At 35.3% G+C, this 20036-nt stretch overlaps 1 protein-coding gene across 29 annotated transcripts in view; it reads right to left on the bottom strand.

Moving 5' to 3' along the window:
* Positions 1–20036, bottom strand: part of DOP1A (DOP1 leucine zipper like protein A) — a 91518-nt gene that overhangs the window by 18881 nt on the left and 52601 nt on the right. For all 29 annotated transcript variants that reach the window (XM_070225201.1, XM_023650718.2, XM_070225186.1 and 26 more), the window contains 11 exons: positions 18893–19514; positions 17980–18254; positions 16660–16812; positions 14688–14788; positions 13030–13289; positions 9357–11346; positions 8416–8527; positions 8124–8306; positions 6410–6535; positions 2269–2403; positions 584–639 (listed from right to left, as the gene is read on the bottom strand). In XM_070225201.1, coding sequence (XP_070081302.1) covers positions 584–639; positions 2269–2403; positions 6410–6535; positions 8124–8306; positions 8416–8527; positions 9357–11346; positions 13030–13289; positions 14688–14788; positions 16660–16812; positions 17980–18254; positions 18893–19514 — 4013 coding nt within the window. The remainder of the gene's footprint in view (positions 1–583; positions 640–2268; positions 2404–6409; positions 6536–8123; positions 8307–8415; positions 8528–9356; positions 11347–13029; positions 13290–14687; positions 14789–16659; positions 16813–17979; positions 18255–18892; positions 19515–20036) is intronic.

Raw genomic sequence — 20036 nt, 5'->3', positions numbered from 1 at the left:
CCTAACTTTATAAATATTAGTCACAGATCACAAACTGATGCCAAGGTTGGTGATTAAAATGGAATTACCCTACGGGGGGATTAAGATTCAGGTTCTCCAGTAAGAAGTTTACCAAAATTTAAATCAACTAACTTGTGGATCAGGGGTCAGCCAAACACAAAATTGGAATAACATAAGAAGAAGATATTTTCATACAATCCTAACATTAAAATAAATCAGATTAGGTTATCCCATGTTCACCGATATCAAAATAATAATGGATTCAGTGGCAATAGGCATGGTTTCAAGAGGAGGATTTATATTAAAAAGATTTTCTTACAATTCAGTATTTTAATATGCAGTGTATCTTTGATATACTTAGGTCTTTAGGTTTGCAGGATTTGCAGGGCTGGGTCATTAAAATATCCAATGATTTGTAGTAATATATCATAAACAAAATTTCTCTGTTTCTAGCATTTCTTCTTTTAATTTTAGGGGGAAAAAACAGCAACATCTTGAAAGAATTCAGGTGCTTTTCTCCTACATTTCTTAACTATTCTACATTGCTAATGCAGTATGGAGAGATCCACGTCAGTTGTCTTACCTTTGAATATAAGCATAGAAAAACTGAAGCATGCAGACTTCCAAAGAAAGATGTTTCTATAGACAAAAGAAATCAATTTTACAGTGAAGAATAATGCTGCCTTTGCTTTTTCATTGTTGCAACGACTCTGTATTTTACTGCCAATTTTTAATTAAAAAAACGAAAACAAACATGAGTTTGTCATAAAAATTATGCAGCTCTTTTTCGCTTAGTAGGGAAAACAACACAAACAGGTAAGAGTTGAAAATGCATGAAAGGAATCAAAAGATTCTCACTTCCTCCCCCTGATGTCAAAAGCTAATACTCCAGCTATTGCTTTTAAATGATCCATTTACTTTATAAGCATCAAAACTAGTTTTATCTTAATCAGCTTATGCTTGGTTGGTGCTATCAGACTTAGGTTGAGTTTTTTTTTATAAAATGTATTTAAATCTATTTTACCACACATTCCTGAAAATTAGTGTAGTTGTTCAAATTTGGGACCAACTTCTAATAGCTAAAATGCAGTCTTTAAAGATAGTGCTGAGGGTAACACAATAAAAAGAAAACACCTACCCTTAGAAATTAGTAACAGGTAAGAAAATGATACTGATGTCTACTGACATTTACCAATTTGTTCCTTTTTAGGACCAACTATTCCCTTGAAGGTTTCCCTTTTTACCACACAAAGAAAAGTCAGGGATCTGATGGATACAGAACTTAGTAGACTGAGGCAGAGGGGCAGCAACTGGGGGGGTGAGCGGGTGGAACTTACTCTTGTTCCTTCACACTTAGTCCAATGTCTGGCATGAGATGCTCAAAATATTATGCTGAATTGAGGTTTCAAATGCAAATTTAAAATCCTATCACAAATGCCCCAGAGGTGATTTCAAAATGGTAAGGAAATTATTAAAAAGTTAATAAAGACACTGGCTATTCACATACGTAAGCACACTCTTCCCACTGGCAATACAAGAAAAAGATAAATGAAAAAATAATTCAACATTTTCAGAGATGAGTAATAATTCCTCTAATAATGTGATTAGGTCTATTTTGGCTTGGCTTAAATCTAACGTTCGCAATTGGTAAATACTTTCCAAGAAAATATGACCTGTTATTGCTGGAACAAAGAGCAAAAAGAGTAGGTATGTCCATAATTTTACTAATTTGTACACTTTTATGTCTGCCTAATTAGAGACAGTGCACTGTGAGTGCAGAGATGATGTTACTGATTTTCTTGCAAAGTCCTTGCAAAGCACAGTCTTGTACAGAGTCAAGAAATGACACTGACTAGAACTAAGGTTATGGCAAAACACTGGGAGCTTATAGAATTGATTCATTCTGAAGAGAAAGCAATACAGAAGCTGTGAAAAAGGCAACAAGTAAGGTAAGCACACCTTGAGCTATGACTTCTGTGTTTCCTTTAAATGACTAGAAAAACCTCCCCTAAGAATTTGGTCAAAAAGCTCCTGACTGCTTTAGATGTACATATAGAGAGACATGAGCAGCGAACTGCTCTTCACTGGCTGCAGGAAGTCGCTTGCAGACATTCATCATTGTTTTTACTGCAAGTAGTGTGAGGGCCACGTGCACTCATCTCTGAAATATGTACTATAGTCAAAAGGACATTATTATACAAAAATAACTCACCCACCAGCGTCATTTCTGAAATAGAACAAAACGAAAGCAAAGAAAACCTTTTTTACCTTGTCCTTGGCTATGGCTGGGGGCTGCTTTAAAACTTCTTTCACAGTCTGTATAACAGTTTCCGCTCTCATGACACTGATCGAGCGAACCAATTCTACTAGTAAAAGCTGTTCTTCACTGGCTGCCGGAATAACCTGGATAACACATCATTGCATTTACCTTTGTATGTTTGTACGTACGTCTTTAAGAAGAAATCACAGAATTAAGAGAATATTTTATAGCCTGTTCTTAATATAAAGGACTTTTTTTTCAAGTCACTTGATTACTTTAGGTAAAATTTATTTTTTTAATCAATATAATACATGGACATCATTTCAAAAAATCAAATAGGGCAATAAGCCTGATAAGAAAAAAATAGCAGTGCCCAATCCCAAAGAGACCATGCTCAACTCTTAGTTCTTTTCTATTATTTCTAAATAATACTCACTGCTATTATTTTTCCTATTTCATGGTCTTTTCTCAATTAGACATTATCTACTGACCTCCTAACTTCAGAAGACAAAGATTTCTCTCTCCTACACTTTTCTCCCTATCCTCCCAACACAGTAATATAACTTTATGTAAATCAACATCCAGTGTTCATATGACTATTTATGGTTGCACTGTATTGTACTATCATTGCATTTCTCTTCCTGTACAACTTTTCATTTTTCCTAGTATTAGTGAACTTTTTTGTTAGCTTGGTTGTCTCTATCATAAATGCATCCCAAATTAACCGATAACGGTAAATCTCCCCTAAGTACATATTCAATAACATCAGGTAATTAATCTTCTACCCTCTCTTCCTCCTCCTCCTCTCTTTTTTTTTCTTGAGACAGCTGTACAATGTCTTTCTGTTATACTCTGCCTTGGTTCTCTAGGCTTGCTACACACTATCATCTTGACATCTCTCCTATGACCATCAGCTTAGAGATTCCATCTCCTTTTCTTCTGTGCTGGAACCCCTATTTCTTGGATCTCATGTCTTCTTCCTTTTTGGTTTATTCTGTCTCCAGTGGAGATGCATTTTCCAGTAGCTGAGAAAGGGTGAATTGACGGCAGTTTTTTTTTCTTTTTTTTTGAGAGAGTGCATGGTTCAAAAATGCCTTGAATGACAGTTTGGCTGGATATAGGATTATAGGTTAAAACTAATTTTCCCATCACAATTTTCAGTGTTGCTACTGAGAAATCTTATCATTTCATTGAATAGGACCAGTGTTTTCTCTTTAGAAGATTTTTAGATCTCTTTATCTCCAGTGTTCTGAAATGACATGCTGATCTTTGTGTAGATCTCTTTTGTTTCATTTCTGGGAAATTTTCTTGTATTATTTCTCTAATATTTTTCTCCCCTCATTTTTTCTTTCTGCAAAAGATACAGGCATACCTCGGAGATATTGCAGGTTCAGTTCCAGACAACTGCAATACAGTGAATACAGCAATAAAGCGAGTCACACAAATTTTTTGGTTTCCCAGTGCATATAAATGTTATGTTTACCCTATATTTTAGTCTATTAAGTGTGCAATGGCATCATGTCTAAAAAAGCAATGTATGTACTTTAATTAAAAAATAATTTATTGCTAAAAAATACTATCATCTGAGCCATTAGCAAGTAGTAATCTTTCTGCTGGTGGAGAGTCTTGTAAAAAATGCAATATCTGCAAATTGCAACAAAGTGAAGTGCAATAAAACAAAGCATGCCTGTATTGAGTCTCCAATGTCACTCCCTTACTCCCCTAATTTTATTATCTCCTTTCCCCTATTTTCCATTACTCTAAGTTTATATTCTATTTCTGGCATTTATCTACTTTCTCTTCCAACCTTTACACTGATTTTGTTTTGCTTCTGCCATAAGATTTTTAATATCCAAGAAAAACTTCAATTTTTTGCAATGACCTTTCTTATAATCTCCTCTTATTTCATGGATGCGATATGGTTTCACCTATTGAAAGACATCACTATTATTATTTACATTTTCTTGTTACCTCCATTGCTTCTTTTGAATTTTTTTGCCTAGTTGTTTTGGTTTTTGTCTTTCATATTAGAGGCTTTCTTCATGAGCGGTAATCCTTGTCATTCTATTCATATTTAAATGTGAGGAATAATAGTATAGCTAATATTTGCAGAGTGCTTATTAAGTGCCAGGCATTGCTCTAAGTGTGAAAAATATGGTTTTGATTAGTGCCGTTGAGTTGATTCTGATTCCTAATGACCCTGAGCACAGCAGAGTGGAACCCTGACTGGTCTTTTTGTACCATCCTCTCATCTTCTGGTACTCTATCGGACAATGCTCTACTGCTATTCATAGGGTTTTCATGGCCAATTTTTTAAGAAGTGGATGGCCTGGTCATTCTGTCTTAGTCTGGAAGCTCCACTGAAACCTGTCCACCATGGGTGACCCTGCTGATATTTTAAATACTGGTGGCAGAGTTTTCAACATCACAGAAACATATAGTCACCACAGTATGACAACCGATAGACAGGTGTTGTGTTTCCTTAACCAGGAAACAAATCCAGGCCACGGTGATGACAGTGTATATGTATATTCTTCTAATTCTCACAAACCCATGAAGTACTATTTCTACCCTGAGGTCACATAGCTAGTCCCTGGAGGAGTTAGGATTTGAAACCCAAGGATCTAGTTTCAAAGTCTGTGCTCTTAACAACTATGTTATTACTGCCTTTCAAAAAGAAATTAACAAGTGATGGGAGTCAAGCATTTGTGTACAAGACTAATTAATAGGTAGGCCTCCCTGTGTGGTGATAACAGCCCAATTTTTTTGTTAGGGGACTCAAAAACTTCAGCTATAGGTCTTCTTGTCTTGCTCAGGTCATCTTTCTAGAGAGGAATCCTCAAAACTACCTGAGGGACATATATCTTCTTGCCATCTCACTGGGGTGAAACTGATTCCCATTTTTCAGTATGTAGACTTTTCCTGAATGCTCCTGTTTTCAGCATGAAGTCTAACTTCTACCTGTGTCAGTCTTGTGCCCCTGAGTCCAGAGCCTCTCTTGACAAACTCTTCATAGAGTAAACTTGACTCCAGTCTCCTGCTGGAGTAGGGTAGGAGAAGTGGGTGGTTGCTTGGGTTGGGGGAAAGGGCTCTAGAAGGAGTCTAAGCGCTCTTTACATAAGCTTTCAACCAATCCTCCAGATTTCAGCCCCATCCTAACCCTCTGCCTTTAAAAGTACCTGATACTCTACTCCCAGAGACTGTCTGGTTTTACAGCGAGAATTGATTCCCTTCTTGCATGCACTTAGATATCAGCTTTCTCTACTCTACTAAGTCAGCTACAACTCAGACTTGTTTTTCATCTGGCAAAATTTCGTTAACACTTATTTTTTTGCGGTTACCTCTCCCAATTTTTTGTCATTGTGGGTTTATGTCTTTTAAAATTCCTTTATTCTCATTTTTGGAAAGACAGCAGAGAAGAATGCATGTGTTCAATATGCCATGTTAAACCACATGTCCTTGACTGCTTTTAAATAGTCCAGGATTTCTGTTCTGTCCAATGTAATGTGTACTACTGAATCCTCACATGCAAACTAATGTGATAAGTGGGAATGTTTATTTCTATTATTTTAGAAATGTCAGCATATATGTAATGTGAAATCAGCACAAAAATAACAGATCAGAAACCTTTAGCTAAACAAATCATGTATCTTGTGTGAATGTAAATTTACTAGTCTTAATATCCTGAGTCACTATTTCTAATATAGAATACCTTTTCTGAACTTTCAAAGTCACAAGATTTTCACATATAATCCAGTCAAAACCAATACACGAAATACATTTAAAAATAAACTATTTACGGTATCGTGAAAAACTAGTCAAGGTGAAAACTTCTCTCTATATCCTTGCTTTGTACCTTGAATGACTAGCATTTTAAAAAATACACTGTACTATATTACCATTTCTATTTAAAAAAACAGCTACAGTTTTAATATCATACTAATTCCTTTTTTCAAATAAAATTATATCTTTTATACTTAAGAAATTTAGGCAACAATACATTATCTAAACCTGTAGACAAACTGCTGCTTTTCACTACCCAGCCCATCCCTGCCCCACTGCAACTAAGGGAGAGCTGAAAATCACCGAGTCCTCACCAAATGCTTACCAAGTGAAAAAAGAAAAAGTACCCAATGGTTAAATACACACCTTGGTCCTGGTGGTGGTTTTGTTCTGTTTTCTTTCATTCCATACGAACGCAATGGCAGCCATAAAGTGAACACCATGATTCATTGAAATGGGGCCTAATAATTCAAGAATCTGTTGTCTCAAGTTCTAAAGCAATTAAGCAAATGACAAGTAAGTTAAAAATTATGGAAGCATTAATAACAAAACTGCACTTTTAGTTTTTCTTGAAATAATACAGTAGCTATATGTTTTACTACCCAAACAATAGTAAACTTTAACAGTGTTAAGAGATGCAACCATGGTCATTTTAATTCTGGAAAATAAAAAAAAAAAACCTATAAAATGACAACTACCAATCAGCCAAATGCAAGAGTCTATTTACTTGAGATAATTAAAAAAACACAATATATGAGATTCAATTACATTTGATGTAGATTCTTTAAAAAGTAGGGGGGGCAGGAGGTGTTTTATATTTAAGTCAGATTAAATAAAAGAAAAAAGCATCATTTAATCCAAATATCAGTATGTAGACAAAATCTTCTAATGGTTCTAACCTTTTTCCTTCTCCCAATTCTAGGTGTGTTCCCATGACTCCCAGATCTAGAAAGTCAGGTCTAGGATTAAGGTTAGGTAATTGTGGGATGTCAATTTGACAACCGACATAGTATACACACTTTTAAATATTCATACAATATTCTTCTAATATAAAGTAAAAAATGTGGAAAATACTCGAGTATAAGGAAGAAAAAAAATTCTTAAATCAAGCATTAATCCCGTCATCTTGAGATAATCAGTATTAATACATGAACTTTATTCCTTTTTCTGCAGATAATTTCTTCTTACATAATTGGAAATGCAATATTTACTGAATTATGTAATATCCCTGTTTCACTTAAATTTCCAAGCACTTTTCCATCCACTAAGAATTCTTCAAAACCACAAATATTAGTGGCTATATAATGTAACACTGAAAGAATAACTTAACCATTTCCTTATTTATTGTTGAGGGCCTCTTTTTTGCTATATTTAAATAAGGCTATAATGAACATCTTATAAATAAATTTTTGTATAATTTTGATTACCTTAGAATTCACTACTAAAGTAGATTGCTAGGTCAAAGCCTGAAATTTTTAAAGCTCTCTGTAAATTTAAAATACATTTAAATTAAATTTAGCAATATTGCTAAATTGTTTTCTAGGAGGGCTTTGCACATTAAAAGTCAACTTAAAATGTCCTAAAAAAAGGGAACAAAGTTATAACATACAGGCATGAATGAACCTCAAAAACACTAGGTCACATGGAGGAAGCTAGATATGAAAAACCAAATAATGTATGATTCTATTTATATGAAATGGCCAGAAAAAGCAAACCTATATATAGAGAAAACAGATTAATGGTTGATTGTGATTAGGAATGGGAACAAGGAGTAACTGCAAATCGGCACTACGACCCTTTTTGTGGTGACAGACATGTTTGAAAATTAGATGGTGGTGATAGTTTCACTCTGTAAATTTACTAAAAACAAAAAATCACTGTATCATATATACTTAAAATAGGAGAATTTTGTGATATGTCATATCTCAATAAAATGGATAAAATTATTTGATGATTAATTATTCAATCCATGCAGAGTACCAAAGGAGTACTCAAATTATTCACAAATTCTGAATATAGTCTTGGGGAAAGTGCCTGAATAGACTCTTGGGCTCCACAGGTAAAGTGCGAATTGTCTAACCTTTGTAGCTCCAAGATTAATAGTGGTAACAGATGCGGATGCAGCAATAATCATCTTTTCTGAAGAATCAGCCTGATGCAGGATGCTCCAAAGTAACGTCACAGAGGACATGATCATATGAAGAATTGAGAGGATTCCACTGCGGGCTTCAAACAAGTGTTTTTGGTCTACATTGACCAAAAGCTATTGAAGTTGGGGGAAAAAACATATCATCATTTACTAAGGTTTACAAATGAGGACTCAGTAGACCTGATAGTCTTTAAAAAGGAGGCAAATATTTGTGCAGCCTTACTTGGTGATACTGTGTAGTAGGATCCAACAAACAGTAATGGATAATGGCTGTGATCCCTTCCAAAAGGGTAAGAATCATATCTGGTGGAATAATGGATGCCATCCACAGAGGCCTGAAATAAAATGCATTCATCTGAACACAACTTCTGTGAAAGACAAGTTTGTGTTTTATTGATAGTAAATGTCCAGCATGTGGTAGGCACACAGTAAGTGCTCAATAAGTATTATATGAATAAACAACTAAAAGGATAAATTAAGAGCTTTTATATCCTAATCTATAAAATAAGTGAGTCACACTAAATGTACTAAAGTTCTTTCTGGCTAAAAAATTCTATACAAAATAAACAAATATCGCTAGCAAATCTCGAGTAACCACACGATGGCAGCATGTCAGTATTAAGTGATACAGGCAGTTTTCTTATATTTTACATGTAGTAGCTGAGGTTATACAGGAGATAAACCAGACTCTAGTCTATGAAACATCTGGCTAATTTTTGACAGACTAATTTTGAACATGGCCTGGGGATACAGATAGAATTTACCACCAAACCATGAAAATCTAGAAGAAATAAAATCAGATAGGATTTATTAATAAATAAAATTATTTGTAATTTAAAAATAATTTTAGTGTGAAATTGATTTGCATTTAGATAACATTAAAATAAACCTAGGGAAACCCTTTGCTGAACTTTCTATTACTTTTGCCAACTCAGTCAAGAAGACCATTAAAATTAATTTTAGCCCTTAGGAGAAAAAAGGCCTGTTTAAATATTCCTTCCCTTTCCATTCTTGATTCTTTTATTGATACTCCTCCTCAAGCTAAACACTATTTGCAACCTACTGATAACGACTAATTTATTTACTCAAATTGTGACTTTCTGGATGATTAAGCAATCATATATGTGAAAAATGTCAATGATAAAGTTAAAAATCAACCCTTACCTACTATCAGATAATCCGGTTTCATATTTGTACTGCTGAATTAGATTATCCAAATTTCTGCAAAGTTGTAGCGTTACAGAAACAACCACTCTCTGTAGAACTTTCCCCATGTAAGGCAGAGTAGATGTGATTAAACCAATCCATTGTGGGTGCATCTTACAAGCACAGTGTTGATGTAAAGCTCGTATCACTGCACAGAGGAACATGCCTTGACATGTGATCGGCTGAGCGTGCAAATACTGAAGAGAAGTCATGGGCTGATGGGGACTGATGTGTTCCAGATCAGATACCACAAAATCAAAACCTGTTTCATTCTCTTCAGGGATAGTCATTACCCGGTGTTCTAGAACAATGAGCCTCTGAAGTACTTTCAGAAGTTGTGACTGGAGTGTGCTGCCATTGTCAAATTCATCCTCTGAGAAATTGATAAGGCTGTCCTCTGAGAAACCTTCTTCAACAGCAACCACATTCTTACCTGCCATTTTCTCACTATGCCACTTCTGTGCACTAAAGATAGATGACAGCAAACAGTGAAGAATAACTTTCTGAACTTTGCACTTAGATAACATATCAGAGATAAAACTAGGGAAACCCTTTGCTGAGCTTTCTATTACTTTTGCCAGCTCAGTAAAGAGTAGTGTCAAAATTTCTATGCTCATCATCTGCATGTTTCGATTGCCTATTAAATCTTGTGCAGTGACCTTGACATGAGTTGGGTAATGGCTACGCATGTAATATAAGCAGAGGGAAATAAGAATTTCTATGTACATAGAACTCCGGAAGTTATGATTTGAGTCCACTGGTATGTGACTATAAAAGTCTTTGCCCATAACAGAAATCCGGTGTCTGGCCAACAGATTCTGAAGCAGAGACAACTGAGGGGTATATGCATTATTTACACTAGTGGTTGAAATGGCATTTACGAAAGCAATAGGGTTAGTTTTCAAGATGGCTTTGATGGCAGAAAAGGCATAGAGAGTCCTTGATGAATCATACAACTGGAGATACAGAAGCACATGTTGATAGAGAGGATGGATGTTGAAGCTGGGAGATTTCCGTGATCCTGGAGAACCCATGTCACTCTCAATTTCAGAAATCTCTCCCTCTCCACAGCTATACCAGTTCTCCAAATCCAGACCATCACTAAAGAATACACTGGTTTGTTTGAGTTTTTCATTTGAAGGTTTTTTCTTGTCATCATCCTTTTTTCTGGCAAGTTTGACTTTAGGTTTTGCTCCTGGTTGTTTACCTGACTCCTTAACAATTGTTTCTTTCTCTGAGACTTTTTCTGATAGTTTTTCTTTGAAGCTGAACTGAATACTACTGTGACTCCTCTGTCTAGATTTGGTTTCTGTGGAAGCAACAGAAGAGTCATGGACATTCTGTGTGGTTCCTGAAATACAAGGTGAGGAGCTATTTCTGGAGATTCCGTTTGCCACGAACTCATGGCCTCCCTCTGCAGATAGAGACAGAAACTGAGAATTTTCGTTACTCAGCAAAACACTCTGACTCCGCTCAGCGAACTGTTCTTCACTTTTAGTTGCCTCCTTGCCTGGATCTGCATCATTGTGCTTTGGGGACATAGCTTCAGTTTCTAACTGAGATGTAACTGATGCAGATTCTGCTTCAAGGCCACTGACGACTTTACATATTAGGTCAAACACCACCTGCTGAACGTCATCATCTGGGGAGTTGGCATTTGGGATCTGAGATTCCTCTTGGGTATTTACATTTTCAGGATCAACTTCGTAACTCAAGTTGTCCCCAGCAGAGGACTGTGAACACCCAGAGTCAGAACTCTGAAGTATTTCAATTGGCTGGTCTGGAAGATCAAAATCAGATACAACCATTGGAATCGTCTCACTGCTGGTACTTAGAAGGGAAAGTCGGTCACTTAACGGATTAACAGTGAGACTAAAGTTCTCTATCTCGTCCATGGAAAGTGGCTTCTCACCATTTCCTTTAGATGCAATGAATTGAACTTGGCTTACTGGCATATAAGAAAAATAGTAAAGAAGGAAAATATAAAATATATTAAAATAATTGAAATGTACACTGAACTCAAGATCTTTAATCATTAGTTTCATCATCTACTTATATTTTCCTATTAAAATTATACTTTATTACTATTTAGATGTTTTAAGTTAGAAAATTATGTTGATAAATATTAGCTGGAATTTAATAAAGACAATTCAACAATAGAAAGCCTATTATTCAAATGAATTAAACAACACATTTAACAGAAAATATAAAAATTTGTCTTAATCCCCAAACAAGACACCCTTTCTACTGCAGTTCAAAATTTTAGTGTTTTTTCCCTCCCTGTGTGATACTTCCCTTCACTTTTGCTGTTTCTAAGAATTCAAATAGTTTAGTATATAGTTAATGTATAAATACACAAATAACCTCCTTGATTTTAATAAAATTCAACAAACATTTATGAATTATCTAGTCTGAATAATGCCCTAAACCAGGAGACAATGAGGGTAAGAGAAGGAAAAGACATCACTCTTTTCTGCAAGGAGTTTAAACTAAGTAGGGGATCACAAATACATTCCTCCATTTCTATACTTTTGGGGCCATAGTATGTCGATGGCCTTCCTTAGCAAGGGCAGAAGGCTTAGTTCCATATGAATAGTACAAACCAAATGCTATCAAATTCAGGGAAAGCATTATGATACCACGGGTGAGGTGTGAGACTGATCTCGAGGGAAAAGTGACAATTCGGCAGACAGGCAGGAACTGTGGCAGGTAAAGCACTAACAAAGAAGTTCTGGCAATAAGCAGGGTAGAGCATGTTCTTAGAAGGTTCAGAGGAAGCGGTGGGAAGGAAGCTAGAGAAAGGAACCGAGGCTCTGTAGAAACACACTAAAGATGAAGTAGGAGCATGATGGTTTAGTTCCAGCTTCATCATTTACCAGCCATGGGACTTTGAGAAAGCTATGGCCTTCTAAGCATCAGCTCCCTGCTCAGTAAAAATGACCTTTTTATTACTGACCTCACAGGGTTATTTGTCAAGACATACAAATGAGATATGTGAGACTCTTTTGTTTCTAAAGTATAATAAATTAATCTATGGAGCCATTATCACTGTATTAGAGAGAGCATCGCTCGACAGTTTATCAAGTGTGAATTTCATAGTAATAATGGCGAATGGTCATCAAACACTTATAATATGCCAGTCACTGCACTAAACATGCCACAAACATGACTACATCTAATGTTCACAATAAAGCCTTGAGAGGTGGGTATTATTATTCACATTTTACAGATGAGGAAAATGACTCATGAAATATAAACGTGCATTATAAGCTTACTATAAATTCCCAGTAAAGTATCTACAAAGCTTTGTAGGATCAGGACTGCTAAATAAACTCTAAAGGTGTCTCCATCAAAATTGAAGAACTTCTTCTCTGACCAGAGCTGTGCTGATTCCTCCCCTGAAAGAGTCAACTGATCAGAGATCCAAGTCCTCTATCTAAGACGGTCATTGATGAAATACATTCTGACACGGCCCATGTGAGCACTGCTATTGCATGATGAGGGGAGAAAATAAGCCCAAGGAGAAAAATCTCACATTCAATTCTCTTGCCAATCAATCTTGTGATCACGTCTCACATTATTTTAATAACTTAATTCTAAATAAAGATGTTTACTTCCATATGATATTCACCATTGCTGCATGCAAAATTTTGCATGCAATGCTTGTCACTCTCTTCTCCAGGGTAACAGGGAGCCTTATTCCAATAACGTTCTGCTTGTACCCGCTGCACTGAAACCCTCTGAGTTTTTGGATGAAGCAGGAGCAACAGCAGTGGTTCCAAAACTCTTGCAATATCATGTCTTTGTAGGACTTGGTTCAGCCAGGCTTGCCCCACAGAGCTAGTAGAACCATCGAGACTATTAAGGCTATCTAACATGATGAACAGCGACCTACAATAAACACCAATAATTAAAACAAAGAACAAAACACCTACTTTAACTATAACACACTAATTTTTCTAAAATTAACACTATTCTAAGTTATGTTTCTTATTTTGAATTAACTACTTTAAACTGATCATATTTCAGGATAACTTCTGACCACAGCATTTTAATAATCTTAATCTCTACAGTCTCAGTATACACAATGAGAAAGGAGACAACACTCTTTTTCCCTTTTGTTATATACTTGAGTTTTTTGAAATTTCACAAGCACACATTACTTTTATAAGATAAATATAAAAAAATTAGAAAATTAGTCTTGTTTTAGCAACATAATCCTGTTCAAATCACCAAATACTGAACCCCCTGCAAGTCAACACTATTTCCACGCTGGTCCATGCTCCTCTGCTCCCACTCTCTTTATGAGTCAAAAGCGTGTGCTTAATTCAAGGAAAGACCTTCTCTAAAAAGTATGGAGGTATGGTTTGGAATCAGAAAACCCAAGATTCAAATCTGGGCCATCCACTTTACCTCATGTGTGGTCTTGGGCAAATCACTTAACTTGCCTGGGCCTTCACTGCCTCACAGGTATGATGAGGAAAGGCAGTCATCAAATTAGAAATGGTATTTGTAAAGTACCTAGGCCCAGGGCCTAGTTCATTGTAGAGGTTCAACAGCAGGTCATTTAAAAATGGTAATGCTGCCTGAAAAGCACCAGCTGAAATAACATCTAGTAGAGCACACATGTGATCCTGAGCTGGGCTCTAAGCATAGTTAGGTTTGTGGCCACCTCTATGAGACCTGCTGGTGAGACTGCTGTCTTATACCAATATATAAATCTACCTATACACAGCATCTCCTTGGAACTTAATGCAAATCTCTTATTTGGGTTATGAGTCATCTAAGTAATCTAGACAAACAGCAAAAGCACTCTCAGGTAGCTACAGGTTCTCTGAATTCACGGGAGGGGTTTGTCAGTATTTCAGCTGTAGATTTTAGTAAGTCTAGGTCAGGCAGAAGATTGAGAATAACTGCTGGAGAAATACAATGCAATCTACTGTTTATATGTAATTTCACTCAATGTGAATATGGACTCAAGAAGGCGGTATCCATTGCTGTATTCCTGACACCTGAGAAAGGCACCTGCCACACAGTAGGAGCTTAATGAATAGTCGTCCAATGAAAGGAAGGAGCACTGGGTCCTCCAGAGCTAGAAAGGGAAAATCTGGTAGATAAATAAAAATGCCATGCATTTTAATATACTGAGATTTTCAACAATAATTTATAAATTCTATTTATAAAATTTGTAAATTGCTATTGCCTACTCCTGCCAAAATAACCAGAGGATTCAAGAAAAGAGACATTACGATATCCGACTATAAAATCTGAATATAAAATATAACCAACCTGTCAAAAGAACGTGCAAAAGATGAAGACTTATTTATATGGAGGTCCCTTGTTAGATGCCAAAGAACTGCAAACTTTGTATGTGCTTCCATCCTTATTTTCTGAGGAGGAATATGGCAGATTAAATTATTTTATTATCTCTTGAAGATATTAAGTGATTTTAGTAAAATCAAAGTAGCCACTTAAGAGAGAGTATTATGTTCAACATTCACAGTACTCTAATACATGCTGCAATAAACTTATTTTTTTTATGGACATAGAAAAGTAGAAAATACTTAAATATACACAGAAATATTAAACCTAAAGGAGCATCTCACACTGACTCATAGATAATTATTATTTAGTTTAGACTAGGAAATCAATTTACTAGATAATTTCATAACAGGGGATAGAAAGAGCTAATAACATGCATGTCAAGATACCTTGAGAATAGGAAGCGCTTTCCCTGATTTTAATATAAATGCTTAGTAGTCAAAATTGATTTTACACAACTATATACCTTTGCTTCCAGAAATTATATATTAATCCCAAATGAATTTATCATCACTTATAAATTTAAACATCTAAAAAATTATTTCTATAAAAAGAATATTACTCCACTTTTGGGATTATTTGGAAAAGATTAAGCGTTAAGACAACAATGGACATAACGATGCAAAAATAAATTATTTAGAAAGACCAGCATTTGGTATTAGATAAGGAACATGTATTAATCACTATTTATAATTAACTTATATTACCAAAATTTTTATAGTCTTTCCATATAGACTATCCTTCAAGTAAAGGCCCCTCAAATCAGGGATTCCAACTGTCTAAATTGCTTGTGATAGGTCAGAGGAATGTTTGCTTTTTCGTGGGCTTAATAAACACTTTTCCTATGAAGCCTACGTTTATACATCAACCATTACAAACATGTAAAAATAAAAGTAAGTAATAACAGGTATTTAAATTTTTTTCATGGATTTATGATATCTTTTATTCAGAAGTTAGTATTTCTTTACAAACAAAATATTGCACACGTAAACAGTATATAGTTTGTCCTAGATTTATACTTAATGGAAAAAAATTATTAAAATACAAGGCTTTATTTAAAATTTTATTTCTGAACAATTTTGAAAGAATGTGTTGAAGCAGAAATAGAATTTTAACATTTTCCTTGGAATAAACTTTTCATTCTTCTCATTTACTCCTTCATTTGCACTTCCTCTCTTGCCAAATGCTTCATTTACTCATTACAAAGCCTTTTTTAATGTGGCCCATTCAAACTCACTAGCATTTAGTTTTTTAAAATTGGGGCAGTCCACTTCTAAAAGCTGTTCATAAAATCTTAAATTTGTATTACAGAGCAGGCACAGGAAGACCAGAAACTTCATTAAGTTACCCTGAAGAAGTCAGTGATAACGAATGCTCTGGCTTCTTCTCAGGCCCACTCATAGCTCAGCCATCTTTACTGTAACTGACTTATGTATCACTTCCTCTACAATAGGATTCAAAATCCTTATTTTGGATATTTATTATAACGAAAATAATGTAACTTTACATACTACCATTCTATAGCTTATTAATGTAACTTAAAACACATTATTTCTTTTCCCATATAGTATCAGTTAATGTGTCCAACAATTTCATCATTGAGGCCATCGATTTCTCTTTAAATGACTCAAGAACTTGGACCAGCAACAACTTTAATCATCACTACCCATAACAGGTGTCCTGAACTAAGAAATAAACCCAGCATTTGATTCTGGCTTGCTTGATTTTTCATATTACTGATGTTTTTGTAAATAATTTTCCTCTAAAAAGAACAGAACGCATTTATTTTAAAGATACTAAGATCACTCTGAATGAAACTATACTATCTCTTATTCAGATACTAGCTGTAATCATTCTCCTAGAATTTCCTTAATTTACCTTTTGGTATAATGAGAGCAGAGGCGGGGAGAGAGCACAGGATAAGAAGAGACAAATTTACCTTATCTTTATGGGTTAACTGCTGACTTATAACATCCTCACAGATGCTAGAAGAAGGAACCAAGTTATGTAATTGATAAAACAGTTCCACACTCTTTTGGTGGTGCTGAGGCGTCCCATCTCCCAGCTGGTCCCACAATGTTAAAGCTACACGCTATAGAAAAGGATATAAAAGTGACAGTGTTATAAAACCATAAACAAAAATTTATTTAACAAACATTTCCTATTAGGTACAAACAAGTCTCTGACTGCCAGACCTGGAAGGTCTTTAATACTCATTATACCACTGGGATGACTTTTAAAAGTGTAGCTTTCCATCTGTCCACTTTCTGGTCATCCAGGCCCTTAAAACCTCTTATGATAGTGCTTTAATAATATTTATTTTAAACATCAGACATGTAAGCACTTTCTGCAGGGCCAAGATAAGACCCCATTTCACTATTTTAGTGAAATTTAATAAAGTGATGCTAGAATATATTATCTTCCTTAAGAGGATACAAATCCCACATTGAATGTAATTTAATATTTACGGTTATATGCTGCAAAGTGAAATATAATTCATAGTCCAAATACCCAAACTACTTAAGACATACAAAATAGGTCATATGTATTTCAGAGCTACATTTGTTAATGCAGCATTTGATGATCTATGACAGCATTAATAAAAATGCAACAATCTTCAGGATTTACCACCACAATGTTATAGAAATCAACTCTAATCTAGTAGAGGGAACTATCCAGAGGGGCACAATGACTTGAAATCAGATTTTAAAAATTTTTATCTTTCGTGCATAAAGAATCCACCTGCTTAAGATGTAATACAATTCAAATATACTTGATATTCTTTGTATGTAGAGAATATCTGCACTGTTGTGACAGAAATTAAAGAATGCATTTTTTTCTGAATGACATAATACACCACAGATGATAATCAGACAATACAGAGTCAGGAAAACTTTTGCTGGGAGTTTTGGAGAGCTGCAGTTGTACTCTGAAAAGCAAAAGTTCACAACCACTTCATCTGGAAGTAAGTTTTACTGCATAAATGAGCTTTCCTCTTTTTTAGCTGAAATTATTTCTTCCATGGCCTTAATGACTTAATACTTGCCTTTCTTTACCCTAAGGCTTCCCTCATCCTTATCTTTTTTCTCCTCAGAAAACTGAGGAGAAGATGGCCAAAGCAGTAGAGATCAAGTGTGGTATTTTTTCTATATGATATGATATTAAGAAGTGTTCAATTAAGCCTGATTATCATCTTTAAAATCTCTGCTAAGCAAACTAGGTCAAGTATCACCTTAGGCATGTATTTCTTAGAATTTACCTTGAAAAATTCAGTCTTCTCAGCTATGTACCTCAGATTGCCCGGAGTGAGGGGAGGCCTAATAACCACAGCTACTCTTCCCTGGTTTGGACTTAAGGGTTGTGCAGGCTCCACACTGTTGATGTTTTCCCCAGTGACCATGGCCACAGACTGCGTCAAGCCCACCAGGTCCATGACTAGTGAAATAGCAACACTCTGCACGCTGAAATCACTCGCTTGGCTACAAGCATTCATCAGAGTCTGGAGCCACAATGGAGGCTGCACATGCTCCCAGTCTGAAACAAAAGATGGAAGCCAACAGAGGTCATCCCACTAAAGCTTTCACACATACTCTAACTTCCAAGTTAATTTCAAAAAACAAAGCACCTCTACTTAATTCCTTTAGGCCTTGATCTTTTAACAAAACCATGGTTTCTCACCTGTAGCTTTAAGAAAATAAAGCAGCAATGAGAATTTCATAAACTTTTTCAATATGTATTTCTTATGCCAAGTTATACAATCTATTTTCCTGTCCTAAAAGACAGTAGATTAATCAAACATTATGTTTACTGTACTATGTGTGTGTTTATATAAAAATTCCAATAAAGGTAAACACACATGATACTAGTCATAATAAAGGAAACCAGTAGATCTAAACGTTATATTCCTTTTCTTCAGAGAAAGGAGCCGATTTCTTTCTTACCTTATACTTACTTGCAAGCAAAGTGAAAGATAACAAAATCACAAAATTTTCTAACATTTCAATCTCCCCGTAATGACAATATTTTGTTAAAAAAATCTACAAATTAAAGTAACACTTTTAAAAATTAACTGGCTGAAAAAAAGAGTCCAGATTTAATATGAGTGCTTCTTAAAAAAGAAAAAGCATGCCATAGAAAATATTTAAATATAAATAAAACAGAGATGACCTTACCAGTCTCTGATTTTTCAGAATGTAACTCTGCGGTATGGTTCCCCTCAGCAATGTAAACTGGGAAACTTGAGCACTCCAAAAAGAGCTGACAGGCAGCAAGGAAGGCAGAAAGGTATTCTTTTGAAGTTTTTTGTTTATTTATATGTCTCTCTTTTACATCTCCATGTGAATCTTTGTCCCATTTTGAAGTCTCTCCTTGCTCTCGACTGAGATCCCCTTGCTGCTCTGTAGCCAAAGCCTGAGAAAAAGAGTTACTCTGAATGATGTAGAGGTTGATAAGTCTAGTGAGAAACTGTTGGACATACTCCAAACAGCACTGCATTGCAGTCTTTTGGGCTGTCTTCCCACTTCGGGGTGCTGTCCCCTGAGTGACTATGGAAGGGAGCTGGATGACAGTTTCTTCGGATCCCACAGTGGAGGCTGTTTCTGTCTCAGAGGATGTGCTACCAATTGGGATGGCAGCTGCCCCCTGTCCCTCACTCAGTTCTCTGTCAATGTCATCAGTTCGGTCTGCTTGATACTGTATGAACTCAGTGAATCCACTCTCTGATGATCGACTACTAGGTGGATTTTCTCCATCTTCAAACACTTCAGTAGGATTTTCAAGAGAAACTGATGATACCTAGTAGAGATTACAAAGAGTATAAGGCTGAGTAGCTAAATGTATATATTGGGAATTAAAAATTAGAAATGGCCATGTTTTGAGAGAAGTCAGTTTTAGATTAGAGTATTCACAACTTAATGTACATACTTGGTTGAATCTCAAAATAGTTTCTACAATTGAATCATATGTCTATGATAATGAACAGGAAATATGAATATGGTTCTAATGAGTATATTAATATAAAGTCATTCACTAAGTATTTATTATTCACTACATGCATAGCATAAGGTCAGATTCTTGAGGGTAAAATTTGTATGTACAAATCTCCAGGATCCATATGCTTGTTCTCAAATGACTAACAATTTATTCAATCTACTTCATGAAACCACTTTCCTAATGTCCAAACAATGTAATTTTCCTAATATCCAAATAACGCAAGGAACGAAACATGTAAGGTAAAAAACAAAAACAAAAACGACATTTTAAAAACCAGACATAAAATCTAATAGGTCATCTGTTCAGGACTACATGAATGTGAAA

Source organism: Equus caballus, chromosome 10 (genome assembly GCF_041296265.1).
Source record: "Equus caballus isolate H_3958 breed thoroughbred chromosome 10, TB-T2T, whole genome shotgun sequence".
Classification (NCBI taxonomy): domain Eukaryota; kingdom Metazoa; phylum Chordata; class Mammalia; order Perissodactyla; family Equidae; genus Equus; species Equus caballus.
The sequence above is the reverse complement of the archived record's forward strand: the minus strand, read 5'-3'. Positions and strand labels throughout refer to the sequence as shown.